A 19,511-nucleotide genomic window follows, 5' to 3' on the forward strand; every position below is an offset into this window, starting at 1 on the left:
CTAGTTAACTATAGTTTATGTGTTACATTGTGTAATTTGTTCTTGTGACACTGTATCTGTGTCTTGTCATGCCTTATATTTTACTGATACAAAGCTGATTTTAAAAAAAGCCAAATTTGATTCTAATAACAAAGAGTGGACGTTCAGCCCAAAGAAATCTGTCATTATGTGGTAATCCCTGTTGACTGTACATAAAGGACCAATGACCAATTTAGTGGCATCATTTGATTATCTCGCCCCTTCCCTTCCAAGTGTGTAGAAGAACCTATGGGGGTTGTGAAACTTGCAAAAAATGACAAAAGGCTCCCTCTAGAGCCAGCATTTGGTTTGCCTGTTCTGTTCTACTGTAGAAAAATGGCGTTGCAGCATGGCGGGCTCGGTGGAAGATAAACATAAACATTCCTAGGTGTTAAAAATGTCCTTAATTCAGTTTAAAAGCTCTGTACAATGGTGAGGCAGGAATCTTTTGTCCCTCTTGCTTCCTTCCTTTATGTCTGTCTCTTTTCTCTGTAGCTCTTTGTGGAGGCTACGTCTATGGCAAAACGGGGACAATTCTGTCTCCTGGCTTCCCTGACTTCTACCCCAATTCTCTTAACTGCACCTGGACAATAGAGGTGTCTCATGGGAAAGGTAATAACGCACATACGCAGACATTCATTTGCTTTGGGAAAAAAAAGTTGTTCAGTTTTCTCTTTATATGCTAATAAATGTGGGTATTAAATTAAGTATAGTATAGTAGTATAATTATATATATATAATTATATTTCCTATGTATATTGATGTGTGCATATGTTTCGGGTTTGGTTTCTGTGTTCATCTGCTTCCATTTATACATCTGTGACAAACTTACTGTCAATTTTTGTCATTTTCATCTGTCCTTCCATCTTTCCAATCAACCGTGGAATTTTCAGGAGTCCATCTGGTTTTCCACACTTTCCATCTGGAGGAGAACCATGACTACCTGTCCATCACAGAGGACAGTGATTTCCAGGTTCCAGTAGCCCGACTAACCGGCTCAGTGCTGCCTCCCAGTGTCAAAGCAGGACTCTATGGGAACTTCAGCGCTCAACTAAGATTTATATCAGATTTTTCCATGAGTTATGAAGGGTTTAATATTACTTTCTCAGGTAAGAGCACTCAAATAGAAACTGTTTTTTTACATGGGGACAACAAAAACACCTAAAAACAGTTCAATTGTTTGTGCAGGATTGATTTAACTTCATACTTAACTTTATAATTGGCTTAAATCCTCCTGACCTGGACTGACAGACTGAACAATAGACCTCACACAAACACACACACACACACACACACACACACACACACACAGGTATTAAGGTGTGTTAACATGGCATATTGCTGTGATTAAAATAACAATATGATTTTTTTAGCTGCCAAACCAACTTAAATTGTAAGACATGGCAGAGCTCTAATATATTATGGTTAAGGTTTTGATTTCCCTGAACCAAATTTTAAAATGTAATTCATTTCCCATGACCTTCCCTTGTGTTGGCTAACTTTAATTATGTTTAATTGCAATCACAAAGTTTTTGTACATTTCTTAGCACTTGTGTTTTGGATGTACAGAATACGACTTAGAGCCGTGTGAGGATCCTGGCGTACCAGCGTTCAGCAGGAGGATGGGATTCAGATTTCGAGTTGGCGACTCACTGGCCTTCTCTTGTTTCCATGGCTACCGACTTGAGGGAGACAGCAAGATCACTTGTCTGGGAGGAGGCAGACGAGTCTGGAGCAACACACTACCACGATGTATAGGTAAGACAATTAAGTAGTCTCAGTGGAGGTGTACAATTATCAACATATCAAATTCATTATTTTTTAGATTCCGACAGTAGTTACAGACATTGAGTTGTTAGGGTATGGACATTCACTTAACTTTCCTTAACTTAACTTTCTTTTTACAACCTTACATTTCAAATTTAGCGATGTAACAAGCCTTATAATGGTATTTCCTTCTTCAAGATTTTATTCAATGATGCTCTGGAGTAGTTTATCTTCTGTGAAATAAACTTCTTGCTTGTAAAAGTACTTTAAATTCTTCACCATATTATTAATCTCAGAGGTTAAGCATCAGCACTTTCTGGTTTGTAACTCACCAGTATTTTATACTGACACAATAGTAATTTACTATTTGACTGGTTGACTGCTGGTTTTATTTGTCAGGATTCTGCTGTTAGCAGGTTGTAATTTGACTGTATTGAGTATCAGTGTTTCCTTGGATGCTGCTGGTAATTTATGAGTGTCTGACTGGTGGCTGCTGGTAATGCTCAATCCCCGAAAAGAGCAGACTGAGAAATACTATAATAGCATTATCTGTCAAGAGATCAGGCCTGACTAAGAAGCAACAGCAGCTGGCAACGTTCATTGGGTTCATCTCTTACCCCCACTCTCTAAATGTCCCTCTCTTTAGCTCTCAGTCTCACTTTCTAAGTTTCTAAGTGTTTCTCCTCTCCTTCTGTATTTATACAGTCCTTGGGTAGATAATTAGAGCATTAGCTGCTATATGAAAAGTGTTAATACTTTAAGTCTTTTGTTACTCCCTTTTTCCCCTCTCTAATTTCTCCCTGCATATTTTCAAAAGGCTCTTGTCTGTCTCAGTTCATCTGCTATCTTCTTTTCTTCCTCTTCCTGCTCTCCCTTCATCCTTTCTTCTCCCCTTTTACTGTCCTCTATTCTTTCACACCCACTCTATGGCGCCGTCTTCACTTTCAAAAGAATTTCTGAAAAATTGCTTGTAGCATCCTTGAATTTATGCTTCTTATCTCTTTTCTTAATCTCTTTTAAAAACTACAGAACTTTTTTTTTTAATGTTTTGAATTTCAGATTTGTTTAGATTTGATAAACAGTGAGCTCCATATTTTTCCATACCGCCTTCTCTCTTGTCTTTCTCATTACTTCCATTTCCTCTTTCTCCCTTCCAAATAGTGGTGGTTCTCCTCAGTGGGAGTTAAAAGCCTGCTCGTCTCTCTTCTTCTCCTCATTTACATATGACAAAACTCTATTTGCAGAGAGTACCACTTATTTGAATTCCTAAACTTTGATAGGCACTGCACCTGCTAGATAAATCTGTATATTTTTTATGAAACACTTTTTTCTAACAAACTAATCAAGACCTGCTTTATGTAATGTTTTTAATTTTGCCCTATTTTTAATCTTTTGAAGTTTATGTTTAAATCAGTGCTTCCCTAACTTTTTTAGAACATGGCAAAGGATTAAAAAAATAATAATACATTTATCAAGGCACCACACGACCCCCAATATGAATTGTACGGCCTATATGTACATAGAAGATGATAATGTTTGAACAAATTGTATTATATTGTAATGTTATATTTTATAAATATAAGTAAAAACATACAAAACCCAAAATAAGGTTGTGGGCATTTGAATGGGACATGTGAGCTGTTGATTTCTTATTTATTTCTTTTCTTTTATTTACATGATAACACAAATATGAATTTTGCAATGTGTAACACTACAGTGAATGTGCATGGACAGTGATAGATATCCGTCTTTCACAAGCAGCCAAAATCTGTCCATTAAGCCATTAGCCGAGACGTTTTGTCAGTCGGTTAAGATTCAGTCATCTCTGTGTTGAGAGCTGAGATGTTTCAGCGTTTCTTTGAAGTCTGTTTACCGTCTCAAATCTTTCCATGGCTGTTCTGACACTCACTTTTTTTCTGACTACTGAATTCCTGCAAAACTCCTGAGCCAGAAAGCGTGTTGTGTTACTATGACAACCCGCTACTGCGACTACCTGCATATTTAACAGAGTTTTTCAAAGAGTGATTTTGATATTTATTGCTTATTTATTATGTTATTCGTTATGTATGAAAACACAACATAAAACATAATTAATGTAAATGTCGGAGATTTTTTCCATTTTTTAATGTGGTGAAACGTTAATAAGAATGCACAATATATTTACAATGATGTTTAATCTTGCAGTACCCCTGCTCTGTCATGACTGCGTGTGTTTTTCTACTCCTCATCCTTGTTTTTATTGTCTTATTTGAAGCACATGACATCAAGTTCTTACAAGCTATGGTGTATTGTTCATTATTATTATTATTGTCTATTATCATGTCTGCTGAGCTGAAAGTTTGTGCTTGTTCAGTAATATATGCACCTTTTTTCAAATCTCTTCTCCTCTCTTCTCTCTCTTCCTCTTTTTCTTTTTTACACAACACACAGCAACCCAGATATTCTGACTGCTCAAAGATAATTAGGTGTAGAATTGCTGTGATTTTGATCCACACTGTCTCTGCCCCCTTCTACTGTAGCTGAGTGTGGAGCCTCATCCCTAGGACCAGAAGGAGTTCTCCTTTCTCCAAACTTCCCTTCCAACTACGATAACAACCACGAGTGCATCTACCGCATCACAACCGAAAAGGGCAAGGGAATCAGACTGAAAGCTGAGAGCTTCTCATTGCAAGATGGAGACTATATCAAGGTATAAAACAAGCTTTTTCCAGTCAGGTGGAGCTAAATCTTTAAATCCATGATTTATTTACAGATTCACACACAACATATCTGAAGAATTATGCTCATAACCAAAAGCTGTCTATATGCAAAGTTTGTATACTTATATGTATATTTGAACGTATTACTATGTGTTACATGTATGATTTCCAATTATGCTGAAAATGCTAACAGCTATTTTTTGTAGATGCTGGGATATAGTAGTGACCACACATTGAGACCATAAAAAAGCAAGATTGAGGATCGCTTCTAAACTTTGACATGAGCATTTGGGATATATTTATTTATAGATTTCAAAGATTATAGCCTACTCTTACTTTCACATTAACAGCCAAACACAATCACATATAATCAAAAGAAATATCAGAATATTCAGACCACGTCAACCTTGTCTTGATTTGTGCATGTAATTTCAGTTGATGTTGGCCTATTCATTTATGTCCACTCAGTAATCAATTTTAATGTTGTATAACAGAGCCCACCATTTCTTAACGTTGTCCACAAAGCCCAACTGTTCTGCAAGCTTTTGTTCCAGGCATGCACACTTGGTTCAATTAAGGCATCAGGGAATGTGTACCCCTCAATTATAAGAGGTGTGGAAGAAAAAGGCTGGAGTAAGAACATGAACGACAGATTGGGCTTTGAATACTTGGTTTCACCAGTATGTTGTTAGATTGTGTTAGCAAGATTTGGCTTAGCTTTTAGAGGTGTTAAACATTGTTGTAAGAGGCAATAACATCCCTGCAGGGGTTTATTACCCATGTTCTCTATTAGTGCTGATAGTGCTCCTGCTGTAGTGGCCATCCACGGCTGAATAAATACATGGGAAACAGAGGCACAAAAGGATCAATTCTGTCTTTGTTAACCTTCTAACGCATTACAGAGTGTTATTGTAGTATTTAAAGGTTATCCTGGAATTTTATTTATAAAATTTGATTTTAATAAGTAATCAAAACAACAGAATACAATACAATAGAATACAATAGCTAAACAACCCATGACTGCAGCATGTGACCATTTTAGTGACCACTGCATTGACTGATCATGCACTATGCAACTATGACTGGGAGAAAAGTGTTGCACTTGAATACACTAGTGTTTTTATGGTTCTCAGTCTACAGTGCCCTTTGGAATGTTTTTGATATGTAGTTGTCACAATAAATACACAGCATTCATGGAAGTACTTACATGTTCTAAACTTGGATGTGCAGACTTGTGTACATCTGATCTACAGAGAGAATTACAAATGTTCCCAAGGCTCATAATTCCTCACATTTCCTCTCTCATGTACATGTGCCCACTTCACTGTCAGTTAGGAACAGCTGTGTGAGCTGTTTTACAGTCTTGACGCTGTCCTACAGACACCGTCTAAAACTGTTTCTATTCACAATGTCTCTTAGCGGTATTAGGCCTGAGGGCATGGTTAAGCCAGTATGTGGTTAGAGTGTATTATCAGTATTAGGCCTAGAGCATTGGCTGAGCCTGTCTGTGGTTAGAATGTATTAGCAGGGTTCTCCCTGACTTTTAGAGAGGCTTAACATCATTGTAAAAAGGAAGAGATGTGCCCAATGGGGTAGGTAAAGAAAAAAGGTAAAATCCTGTTCAAGGAAAGGAAAGTGACATCAATATGGTTAACAGACATAAACATGATGAAAATTTGCTGACACATTCCATAATAGCCTCAATTCTGAAAAATGGCATTGTGCAGATGAGCCTACCAAGTTTTAAATTGCAGTTTTCCAACATGCTTTTCTGTAGACTGCAGCCCCCCTTTACATCATTGTTTGTGAAATTCAACAAAGAGGGTGCATCCACAGTCTGAAGAGCAGAGGATGACATTTGCTCTTTATCAAAATAGGATTGTGTTCTTCATGAGGCATTTGACATCGTATTTACTGTAATAAATTGATTCCTTATCAGAAAATAACAAGAACAGATGAGCAGAATACAGAGAATGACTGGAGATCACAAAAGTTAATGAGGATACACTGGATGCAAACAGCAATCAAAAACTAATGGCAAGCCCCAAGACTGACTGTTACAATGACACATTGTGTTCAATATAGGGCGTATACCAGTATTAGATTTTTAGATTCAATTTTAATACTTCATATTGTAGATTACTGACAACAAATTTTAAATTAAGTTAAGCAGTCAAGCAGATGTCCCTCCGCCTGTACAACACAGCTGTTGCAATACAGTGATGAATGGTGATCTACATGTATGGTGGTATACAAACACATGTTTGACAGTGTTATTGAACATTTCGGAAGCAGATATTGTAGTTGGTTTATTACTTTGCTGTGCACACAGCTGGGATGATTAAATGCACACAATTGGACAAGCATCACATTTTTCAAAATGCTTAATGTACTTACAATTGATAGAGTTTAATAAAATGTTTTGAATGTGCACAATTATTAAAGACATTCAGAGGTATAAGTCTCCAGGTTTACATCTGGAGGAGATCATGTGTTTGGTCGTGTCTGTCTGCGTATCCGTGTGTGTATCTGTCCGCAGCTAATCTCGCATACTACTGGTCCAGACCTCTCAAGTCTCACACATTGACCGTGAGTGAGACACACGCATTTCAAGCAGTTCACACGCTCACACGCCACACCTGTCATTTCTCACACTGAGAAGTGATAGATCCCACCGTACAGAAATTAATATATTATATACAGAATATAATCCAGACATCCCAACTCTCCCACATATTGATAGTGGTTCCCTGACGCCCGCAAATGAGATCCAATCTCCTGGAATCTGGAGTGAGTGAGCAAGAGTGTGCACTAAAGAGTGACTGTGCACGTGTGTGTTTGTGTGACTATCAATGCAACACGTGTGAGAGCACAGTGTCCTTATAGCTCTGTGTTGCTGCTTATTAGACCAATCGCATTTTCATGAAATTTGAGAGCCCTGTACTGGACCCATCAGCCTAATATTTTTTGTGCACTTTTATGACTATATCCCCTCTTGTTGCAGCGATTCATAATTGTTGAAAGAAAAAAAGAAAAAAAATAATAAAAAAGAATAAAAAAGTGAATATATATATATATATATTAAGGCAGCGTATTGCTGCCATGCCAGGAAAAAAAAAACGGATCAGTATCATGTTATAACATGATAGTTTCTTGTTATAACATAACACTTTTCACGTTATAACGTGATAGTTTCTTGTTATAACATAAAACTTTTCATGTTATAACATGATAACATAAATGTTTCATGTTGTGGGAATGAGGAAACGCTGTGTGGAGAACAGATTAATTGAGGAATATGGTTCATTTACAGGATTTGATCAAGTTCTACTTCATGCTTGGGTTGAGACATGGCGAGATTCTGCTGTTGTCCAAGTGCTTGATGCTGGCCTTTAATTTGCCATATTACCATTTGAGAAGCCCCCCCCCCAGCCCTTAGTGTGTTTTGGGCCATGGTGATGCCGGTTCATTGCGAAAGACCAATTTATCAGTAGAGTGCTGTTTTTTTTTCCAAAATCGCCTTGATAAACAGAAAATTGCCTGGCAACCCTCCAATCGCCAATATACGATTTGATCACGGATCGACCCAGACCTAATAACAATAAATTATAAGGTTATAACGTTATAACAAAAAACTTTTTTTTGGTGTGGTGCTTCCGTAATATATAACTCATTTTATGCAACTATTAACTGCTGACTGCTCACTCCTCTTAACTGGCTGATAGGGGCCACACGTGATCAACATCTGCAGGAAAAGACATAATGCCTAGGCTAGCTAGCTCTTTGTTGCTGGCCTTTGTTGTGGCTCAAAAGCTGACATCTATAGAAAAGTTTGGTCTAATTTTGAACCAGGGCATTTGCAGATTAATTATACATCCAATATGTTATGATCCACTAAAGTTAAGCATGGTACAAGATTAATAAATCCCCATTTTTTTTTTGTTTCTCCACCATCTTGTTTGTAAGGGAGCCAGGAGGGACAATTAAGTGAGATTCAGCTCTTCTCTGTTTAGGAGGGGAGAGGGAGATAGGAAGGAGTTTTATTTTGTGTGATGTGTTTACCAAAAATGTTCTAAATAAATAGCAACATTTTCTAATTAAATAGCAATGTTAAAATTGAGAAGTTGGGACTTATCCTTATTAAGTTTATACAGTTAGACAAACCATTACACCATTCTTTGCATCTTAAAGAAAACAGAGACTATATGTGCCCCCAGAAACACCTGGTGGACATTTACATTCTACTAACTGCACTCTAGTTTGAAAAGTGCAGACAGTTTGAAACAATGTCTTTTTTCACAAGTAGTAAATGAATATGTCAATCTAAATGTAGAGCACTGACTATAGTAACAGAGATTATGATTTTTCTATTGTGTGGCCAACATATCATAAGTGACATGCCATAATGACATTCTATCTAGCAACACCCTCTGACCAAAAAGTCTGCCATGCAGTGTGAATGTATGCAATAAGATGAATATATCTTGAGATATTAACGTTTACTGTCTTCTTTTTACAACTATTTTCCCCACTAGTAGTGTATATCTCACTATTGTCATCTTGTGGAGATGGTACAGTGTATATCTAAGGGCAACGACTAGCACTGTACAATATGTTAGTTAATTATGAATTACTCAAATAATTAGCAGGAAGCGTAGTGAGAACTATAATAAATTGGAAGTAAAGCCCCAAAGTGCCACTTAGGCCAGAAATTAGCATGCCAGTCCCCAGGTAATGGTAATGGAGCTCATGCCCTGTGCTGAACACTCTGAACACAAACGGTTTGTTTGACAGTTCCAGCAAGCTTTAGGCTAAAATATCCTGTAACATATGAACTGGCTCATTACAATTCCTTTTTGCTATTGGCTAAGTTTTCACTCTGGCATTGCTAACCAACTCAAATCGCCTAAAAATGTGCTCTAATACAGTGCTTGACCAAATTTGCTCAGATGTACTCAACCCTGAAGAAAATAGAGTGGGTGAGAAGGAAACCAAGTGGGTGTGTGCAGGAATTGTTCTATGAAAATAGAGGTGGAAGGAGAGGAAAAGAGAAAGAGAGAGAGTCAGACAGACAGAGGGAGGAGGGGTGGCAGATGGTGACATGTTGATTTATGAGCCGCAGGGCTTTTCATTAACCATACTGAGTTTTACTGAAACAGAGAGGAGGAAAGAAAGATAGAGAGAAAGCAAGGTGGAGAGAATAAGTGAGAGAGAGAGAGAGAGAGAGAGAGAGAGAGAGAGAGAGAGAGAGAGAGAGAGAGAGAGAGAGAGAGAGAGAGACCACAAGATGCAAAATTGGAGGACACTGACAGAGAAAACAGGATGTATGTGGGGAGGGTGAAACAGGAAAAGAAGATGCAGTTGAGGGGAGTTATACTACAGATACTGTGATACCTCTCCTCTTTTTAACTTTTGCTCTTTTTTCCACTGTTCATACCAATGTCTTTCTATTTTTTCTATCATTGTGCTTTCCATCACCTGCTTTCTAACATACTGTAGCTCCTACTTTAGTTTCATGTACCAATGCCTCCTCTGAGTGGCAGTACTAACAGAGATAGATTATTGCATTGCCTTAGCCCCTTTTCTTTTGCATTCTTGCCACCTGCAGATTTGTCACCATCAATCTATGGACATGCCCCAAGCTGGCAAATATAAGATCAGTTCACATTTATATCCCAGATGTGAGGTTCTGTTATGGAAACGTGGACCTTCAGAGTACTAATTATCTCCTTCAAACTGTAAATGTAGACTCTACTACCAAAACTGTCACTTCTCTTCAGTTCATGTTGAGCTGCATTCAGAGATTTTTGACCATTATCGGAAATAAATTTGACTCTAAAACTCTTATGCCAACAAGAAATACTCAAACAGAAACCTACTAGAAAAACCTTGCCTGCTGTGCTTGCCCTTACAACTGTTACAGTGGTCTACCCAGTTTCAAAAACATGTTAAAAACACCCATGAAAACATACCCTCCCACTGGTGCAGAATACTCTGCTATCCATCCTCAGTATGCTGCAAACAATAGTTTCACTAAAACTACACAGCTTACTTTAGTCGCTAGCACAGTGTGCCATTTAGAAACTGTTTATTTCTCAAGAAAAAAATACTACAAAACATGAGTATTTGGAAGTCATGGAGAGACAGTAGACAAGTGAATATGCTGCAGGACAGATTTGTGTGCATCTACTCTTCATTTAGACATTATTTTGACACTGTGTCAATGTTCATTTGTTTGACTTGAGAAATCTGGTCAGCTTTCATGTATTTCCAAGTTGCAAAGATTTTTGAGGCAGCCATTAAATCCACCTTCAGTAGTCTCTTAGCACATTTTAAATGAATGACTTCCAGTTGTTTTGTTCTGCTTGTGTGAGTCCATAGTAACAGACTGGTGATCACAATGCAATCCTAAGGAGCAAAACTGTAAGGAAACCAGAAATAGAGATTGAGTCGAACAAGAAGGCTATTTTGCCAACATCTTCACTAGTTTCATAATTCTTACATTTCGGAAAGGGGAAAAGGGTCAATGTTAAGAATTCTTCAAGTCGAGAGACATTTATGTATTCATGCCTTTATTTTGAAGTGGGTGTTTTATTATGCAGCTCCTTTTCCTTTCCTCACGTTCTCCACCCACATGTTTACAGGTGCGGTAGTCACTGACGATGTAAGTTGTGTTCATAGGGAAGTGAAATGAATGTGTAGGCTACATGTTGCTTACCTCTTCAGGTCATGTTGTTTACCTGCTGGTGTATATTTGCACTCTTTGAAATGCCAGTTTTTTACTTGTTAGCATGTTCGCGATTTAGCATCATTTAAGCTAACTGAGTTGTTTGTATGGCTGTTAACTTTCATATTACCCCCAGTTTACATGCATATGCTACATGATTCAGGGTTAAAGCAGTACTTATGAATATTAGATAATTGATACTGATATGAATGTATTTTTATTTACTGTGAAGTGTTATTTACTGTGTTTAATTTACAGCAGTATATAATGATAAATCAGTCCTTTATTTCTTTCAAAAACTGCTCTGTACCCAGAATGCATTGTTGTACCCTTAAAGTTCTAAGAAGCCCTGCAGTGGTCAATTAGGCAAACATTAGCATCAGAGGTCGCATTCCTCAACAGTCAACAATGGAAAGACAAGCTAAATTCTGCAATTTTTACGCAGTCAAGTGATGACTTAATGTTGTTGTAAATCTAACCTTTTCTGTCGCTTTCCTCTTCTTATTCTACTTCCATTTTCACCTCCACTAATATGCGTGACAGTGTCTCAAACCAAGTTACACACAGATATTTACATGCTATTTTTAACTGTTAAACAACAGTAGAGAACATGTATATCGAGGATTGTATCTTTTCTTAATGATTTCTGAGGAAAAACACACATTATGTGTTAATGGTTTCCTCTCTTAAAACAAATCCACTTGAGCAACATGACTTCAAAATGTAAACAAAAAATTGGGGCATTTATCACAACTGGATACATCCTCAACTGTGAATTAGTTACTTTTTTTCATATACTGCTGCAATATCCCCTCCACCATGGCACTAATTAAAGTGATACTCAAATCTACAGGTGAGAGACAAGAGCTAAACCACACACATCTAAGTAACAATACACTTAACTCATTGATTTTAATCATGGCAAGCAATATTTTATGTAAGGTAAGCATTTCTGTACTCTCTGGAACTGATGCAGAAAAAAAACCTTTGAACAATATTTCAGAAATGTTTGAACACACAAAAGAGAGGCTCTATCTGTTCTACTGGCTGTCCCTTATACTCATCTGTGACCTCAGCAGCTTTCATGTGATATTTGGTGCTCTATCTTTGTGGCTCTTTACAAGGTCCATGTTGGCTCAAAGCCTTGCTTGTCTCTCTCTGGCATTTTGGTGATCCATTGTGCAAAAGAATGCAATTTCTGTTTCAAGACTTTTTAAAGACATTTTGTACCATCCTTTTTTTTCAGATCAGGTCAGCAATGCACTGCACACACGATCTGTGATATTCTAACACATTAATTGGTAGACATAAACCCACATAAACCTCTACAAAACCACACAAATCTTCATTACTCATGTTTGTATTCATGTTCTGTGGTCATGCTCCTCTGTTTTGATTGACAGGTGAATGATGGCGAGAACAGCTCATCTCGTCTCCTTGGCAACTTCACATATGATAGCATGATGGGTCATGTCATCAATAGTACGTCCAATCACTTGTGGCTGGAGTTCAACAGCAACGCCTCTGGAACCAGTCAGGGCTTTCGCCTCACATACACAAGTGAGTTACGAAATTAATTTAAGAAATATGAACTGAATGATGATCAGATCAGAAACTGGGTAACAATATACAGTATATGAAGTTGTTTTTTCTGCTCTATTTGCTTTTATAACCATGATTTGTGATGCTTTTGTTCATTTTTCCCTAAAGAAAGAAAGACTTTCAGTCATTTCCTACATTTTAGAGGCTCACCATGAAACATCCTTGTAAGAAGATGTTTTTAATTGAAGATTAGTGTGGTAGTTAGTTATTGTGCAAGTGTGCCTTGATGGATATATCCTGCATCTGCCCTGTGCTACAGTCAAGTGATTCTTGGCACAGCAGAACAAAGTATATGTCATGTACTACAAAACTCTGGAGACTAGTCTTTCTCAGTCAGCAAATTACCTAGCTATTTCTTTCACTTCTGACAGCCGAAAAAGAGAACTACACCCAGATTTCCAAGGAATTTCTTTCGACGGTGGAGCCCAAAGTGCAAGAGTAGTTAACAAAAGAAAAAACAAACGTGAAAATGAAATTGAGTATATGAATGCTTAAAACACATATGTGTATGCTCCTTCTCTCACATGCTCTTACACACGTCTTAATGGCTTTAAAGAGAGTCTGTTAAGAAGCCAAGACCAGCTGCTGTGTAAGTCAATGAGGCTATTAGAAGAACAATTATCTGTAAGTCATTAAAAGAAGGTGAGAAATTGACACACCTGGAGAGGAAGAGCGGCTGGATAAAGGGGCAAATGGATGAAAGCAGATGGATACTAGATGGATGCTCTGTATGTCAGTGAAACCATTAGACAGCCGTTAATCTGCAAGTCGTTAAATTGGAGAAGGTGACACCTTCTATAAAGTTCTGCTACAGTGGACCAGCTGATGGATAGAGAAGAGAGATTGATAGAAAGTTTAAACGGGTGAAAGGAGGGAAAAGCAGCTGATTGAGAAGGGCAGCTGTAGATGCATAAGCAGGTCAGAGACTGAGTAAAACAGCTTTGATACTAAACAAAGACTGAGGCTGATTTCAAACATCTCATCAACACATTAACTATGAAACACTGACAGGAGTGAGACACATCTGTTAACTGAATTGGATGAAGGGATGGTGCATGGACGATTAGACGGTGGAGACAGCTTACTTAAAAAGTTGCTGGCCATGTAAAAGCTGCTCTACAAGGCTTTATGGAAGAATAAATTGCAATTGGACAATGAATGCACTTTGACTTTGCATCCAATTTGCAATTCTATACAGATAATAGATAACGGGTGTAGTTTTACATATATTCTCATCACTCTTTACAGGCAAACTTTCAATTAAATATGAAACAATAGTGTATGTATCACAGGCAGGCAATATTGTTGAACATTGTTGCTTACATAACAACTTGGAAGTTTCTTATCTGTCTAGTCATTAAAGTATGAACCGAGTCTGTCCTAAAAAGGGGGAAACTTTCTGTTTTTCTGTTTTCTACAAAACACACATACAATGTTGACCCCCCCCCCTTACATGCTTGTTCAACTGTACAGTATATTTGTGTTCATGCTTGATATGAAATGATCATTTTATGTTTTTCCAATACACATACAGGAGCCACATTTTTCATAGATATAGTCACTTTTGCTGCTCACTAACATCAATCTATCTTTTAAAAAAGGGAGAAGCCCCTACCATTTTAATGTATCAGAGAAACAAGCATATGGGTAGAATTAGTAGAAATGTCTGCTAGCTTTCACTTCAGCTGTCACATACCCAATGTTCCAACTTTTACAATGAGTGGAAGAAGAAGAATAGGATGGTACTCCTGTCTCTAAATCAACCTGTTCATTTATAAAAAGTTGTCTTAACTGCATGGAGAGAATGACCTAATCTGTATGTGTGTGTGTTTGTTTGCTTGTGTGTGTGTGTGTGTGTGTGTGTGTGCGTGTGTGCGTGTGTCTTTCTGTTTGTAGGTTTTGATCTGGTACGCTGTGAGGAACCAGGTGTCCCTAGTTATGGCTATAAGATCCAGGACGACGGTCACTATGCCAACACTTTTGTCCTTTACTCCTGCAACCCTGGATACAGTCTCCATGGCAGCAGTACATTGACCTGTCTAAGTGGGGACAGACGTGTCTGGGACAAAGCACTTCCTTCCTGTATCGGTTAGTATGTATGCACTAGCATATTTCATTAAATTACAACAAATAATCTTCAATAAGAAATATAGCTGGGAAGAGCAGCACTCAAAGCTACTTGGTAGGGGTGTAACGGTGCAGGTATTTGTCCCGAAACATCACGGTACAGATGTTACAGTTCAGTGCATGCAGTCATATGAAGAATACGCTCCATGACCCCATGATAATTCCTGTCAAAATAGTTTAATAATCCACTTCCTCTGACATACGAAATAATAATTCTAGAGCGTGAGTTCCACCCAGGTTATTTTGGCAATGCACCTTTTACCTATAGCATGCTCATCATGGGTATATGCTAGCCAGCTTAGTCCAGGTAGCCTGGTTATCCTGGTTAGATTGTAGTGTAGCTGCAGTCAGAATGACAAACGAGAGACTCATAACACTGACTGAGTGCAACACTATCATTAAAATATGCTCTGTGCTCTCCACAGTGAAACGATACTGTGTCTCCCCATAGTGTTTTAGCTGTTGAAGCTGCAGCTAGTTTCAACTACTTTATATACAACTAGAGCATATAAACGCTTTTCCTATTCCACTGCAGCACAACTAAATTGTTGCAGAAATAGTTTTGTCCAATGAGCCATTATTGAATGTTTACATTTTGCAAGGCAAAAGACCAAATGTTAGTTTCTAGCGTTCTTGTTTTTCTGCTGTACCAAAAACATGCCAACCTGTGTACCCAAAACCAAGGTACATACTGAACCATGAATTTGATATACCATTACACCCCCAGTATTCTTTTTTCTAAGCTCAGCAAGAGCATAATGAATCACAAGATAAAGGGTGTCTTTAAGTGATTTAATCAGCACAGGTGAATTATTTGAAAATAGGTCTTGGTATACAGTCTATGGGAATGACATTCAGATATTTGTAGTAGCACTGATTCGTCTCAGTGTGTAAAAACAACCCTTGCTGATATATCAGTCTGTGCACAAGACTTATGGGCATGAGACTTTAGTGCACCAGGCTTCTGTGTATTTTAAGGATAGCATGGTTAAGGTGCAAAAATAGGGAATGACTTTTTGAATTGAACTTTGATAAATTTATAATGTAGGCCAGACGGCTTTCTTGTACCCTGAATTTGGCACTGTAGCCTAAGCTTTCTGTTCTATTCTCAGCATAACAATAAATAGAATATTCTATCAGGGGTGACTTTTTTCAGATGCCAGAAAGTGGTGTGATGTAAAAACAATATTGAGGGTTCCCATGGGTGCTGAAAATCCTTGAAAACGCTTGAATTTTAATGTGGTACTTTCAAGGTTTGAAAAGTGCTTGGACTCTGAATAAAGTGCTTGAAACTGGTTGAAACCGTATTTATATAACTTTCGTAGTTAATTGTTGGGTCAATGACACATGCTGAAACTTGAAACTGTTGTTTTTTCCTTTTAATTTGTCTCCCTTCTGTTGAGTGCTCTCACTAACATATTTTATTTATAGCACAATAACGTGATTTAATGTGATGATGAAGTCCTACAATTTGATTTAAGTAAAGGTGTAGGAACCCTGAATACTGGATCATCTAAAATTGTTGCTTCTTAAATAAATAAAAGTTGACATAGACCTGCACACAGATATCACACCATTTAAGGGCAGCAAGACCACAATGATTTCAGATACCAGACATTCCTTCAAAAGAAATTTACCTGACCTGTGTGGTTGTAAGTCAATGATAAATTCAAAGTAGTAAAAAGAATTCCACCTGGAGAAATTAAACTTTAGTTAGTTTAGTGCACCCATATATCAACTGACAGGATGGCTAATTATGATAAAATGTATTCCCGGAATAGAAGTCATATTTTAGATTATGCAGTTTTATCCGCAACAGAGAATTACAGAGTGATGACAAAAGTAACAATTTATCATGAACTGCAATAATATTAAACTCCAGCCATGCAGATGATTGGTTAAAATAGTAACATAGTTTGATTCTTAGTGAAACACATTGAACAAAAGAGACATAAAAACAAGTGTTTAGTTTTTATGTACAACATCAAGAAAATGATTATAAAGCTTTGACAAAGTGTTTGAATATTGTCAGAAAGTATATTGAATATTCATCCTGTGTGACAGGTGATGTGCACTCCACAAGTATTAGGTGCTCTTTCATCCTTCCTGACCTCCATAGACAGTATGCAATACCTGGACATCCATCGTAGACATGTGCAAGAGGTCAGACTTTTGTACCAACAAAGTCATCCATGTGACATGGGTGATGCAAGCAATCTGTCATCACATCTCCTTTTTATCTTCTTGCCTAACTGTGCAGATTGTGTATATCAGTGGCAATCAGACTGTTCGGTCTCATTCTCGGATGTGACATTTTCTAAAAGGGGCTCTGCATTTGTGACCCTGCATGAGGTGCATATGCCTTAATGGGACTTGCCTGTCTGCCTAGAGATATTGTTTTCACCAGCATTTGAACTCCAGACTGACCTGTGGCTGTCGCTGTCTAGAAAATACTTCTTGTCTCCTCACTATTGCATTCATGAAGCAATTTGGTGAACTTCATGCCTTGTCTACTGCCAGGGAGTGTATTAAATCAAGGTTTGGATGGGTTTAGTCTTACCTTGTGGCCCAGTCCCTTATTTCAGTTTTCACATCAATCAGCCTTAATTCAACAGTTCTCACCCCGCAGCCAAAGGTGGAGAAGCTGTAACCGAATGTCTGCATTCTGTGTCTACTTTGGACATAATCACTGAGGTATGAATGTAACTACATTTCTATGCATTTAGGAGTTAACTGTCATGACAGTCTTGACATGACAATTCTAGGGTAGGAGATAGGAGATGACTGTTGGGTGTCTCCTTAATCACCCAGGTCACACTCCTGACTGTGCATGCACGTGATGGATACTGGGGTATTACAGTCTGCCTCATGCAGTCATCCAGACTCTATATAGTAGTAATTTGATTTGTAGTAAATCTTGTTTTTTTTCTCATTTGGCATATGTAGAATATATTTGAATATTTCCAAGGTAGATAAGCTACCAGGGGGCAGATTTAGCTTCAGTTAGCACTTGGCAATTTGGTTGGAGAGGAGTGTGCCAAATAATTCAGGTGCTTTGACATAGTGTTTTTTGTTTAGTTTTTTGTTGTTGTTTTTTTTTTGCTTATGGACCTGTGAAAGTTGTTTTGTGTTTTAACAACAGCATGTGCAGCTGGCCATTCAGACTGCTTATTATCAATGAGCAACCACCAGTGAAGCATGAATACGATGTTTGTTTGTTTGTATTGTTTCTAGCTAGCTTGGAAATCCCTAAAGCAAATTCGCAATTTTTGAAGTCCGTAATTCTCTATAAATTTTGTGTGGCTTTACATATTTTACAAATTAAAGCACTTCCCCTGTAAGTAGTTCTACCTCGTTGGGTAGATTTGGACACTTGGCATACTGTATGTTAATGTGCAATTCTGTGCTGCAGAGCCGAACCTTGTGTCTCTCTAACCTGCCAGCACACCTGAGCTCTGAGGTGGGACATGACCTAACATGGTTGCTAATGGCAACTATAAAGAATGTGGGCTGAATGTATTTATGTGGGTGTAAATGAGAATGAATATGCGTTTTTGAGAAGATGTATTTAAATTTCAGTTTGTGTGTGTGTGTCCCTATATACCTCTGCAGACAATCATTAATTTGTAGCTGCTATGCCTTATTTCAGGTAAGCCAGCAACCAGGAGAGTACTTGCTGGCAGAGCCTTGGGCTAACTACCTCTACAGATACCTTTGTATCTTTCTCCTTTGTCTGTCTGTTGGGGCATTTGTCTTTATGCCTCTCTGCCTGTCTCCTACCCTGTCTGTCTGGCTCGGTCCCATATCTGCGTGTACTAGCATGGAGATGAGGAGATGGCTTTGCCTGGAGCTATTTCTATACCCTCTTTCACTCTCTCTCCTATATTGAGTCAAACTGAGTGGTGGTCTACCTCCTTGAGACTCAGTTTGTCATTTTCTCTCTTTCTCTATTCATACAGTACACCTGTCTGTCTTCTACTCTATATGTGCGTGCCTGTCATTCGTTATTTTTCTGTCACAGGAATTTGCAGTCGTCATTGGCCCTAGCTTTACTAAATCACTCTTTTTTTCTTTGTGCATCTGTGCTTCTTCCACTCTCTACCTGACTTTCATTATAAAACATAGTGAAGTAGTTGCCTTTTCTCCTGTGTTTTTCTATCACCAGGGACTGAAACAACTGATTATATTGTGTGTGTATGTGTGTATGTGCGCGTGTGTTTTATTGTGTTACTGAATAAGTGTTTTCAAGTATGTTTCCGGCCTAACTGCTATGCCTTTGTGTTTGTGTTTACATGCGGATGTGTATTTGTGGGCATTTTGCCTGGGGTAGTGCAATAGCAGTAGGTTGTCATTGTATTGTAGATTGCAGAGCTGAGTTAATGGTTTGCTCCTAACTCTCACAAACACACAATGCAGACACAGATATAAAGCCTTTTCTATACTGAACTGTTCTCTCATCAGCAGCGATCTGCTGGCTCAGTGGGTTACCATGTGCCCCATGTACTGCCATGATGAGTTCAAATATGCTTCTAGCCTTTTTCCTCTATTTGTTGCTAACTTCTCTGCTCTTC

At 38.0% G+C, this 19,511-nt stretch overlaps 1 protein-coding gene across 1 annotated transcript in view; it reads left to right on the top strand.

The window, feature by feature from the left end:
- The window catches only part of LOC128357768 (CUB and sushi domain-containing protein 1-like), a gene marked incomplete at its 5' end in the record, with an annotated part of 321,638 nt that overhangs the window by 200,807 nt on the left and 101,320 nt on the right, over window positions 1-19,511 (top strand). Inside the window, 6 exons of the mRNA XM_053318176.1 lie at window positions 514-630; window positions 912-1,127; window positions 1,588-1,776; window positions 4,305-4,474; window positions 12,615-12,771; window positions 14,710-14,901. Of these exons, the coding sequence (XP_053174151.1) occupies window positions 514-630; window positions 912-1,127; window positions 1,588-1,776; window positions 4,305-4,474; window positions 12,615-12,771; window positions 14,710-14,901 (1,041 nt within the window). The remainder of the gene's footprint in view (window positions 1-513; window positions 631-911; window positions 1,128-1,587; window positions 1,777-4,304; window positions 4,475-12,614; window positions 12,772-14,709; window positions 14,902-19,511) is intronic.

The sequence above is a fragment of the Scomber japonicus genome, chromosome 1 (genome assembly GCF_027409825.1).
Source record: "Scomber japonicus isolate fScoJap1 chromosome 1, fScoJap1.pri, whole genome shotgun sequence".
Classification (NCBI taxonomy): Eukaryota; Metazoa; Chordata; class Actinopteri; order Scombriformes; family Scombridae; genus Scomber; species Scomber japonicus.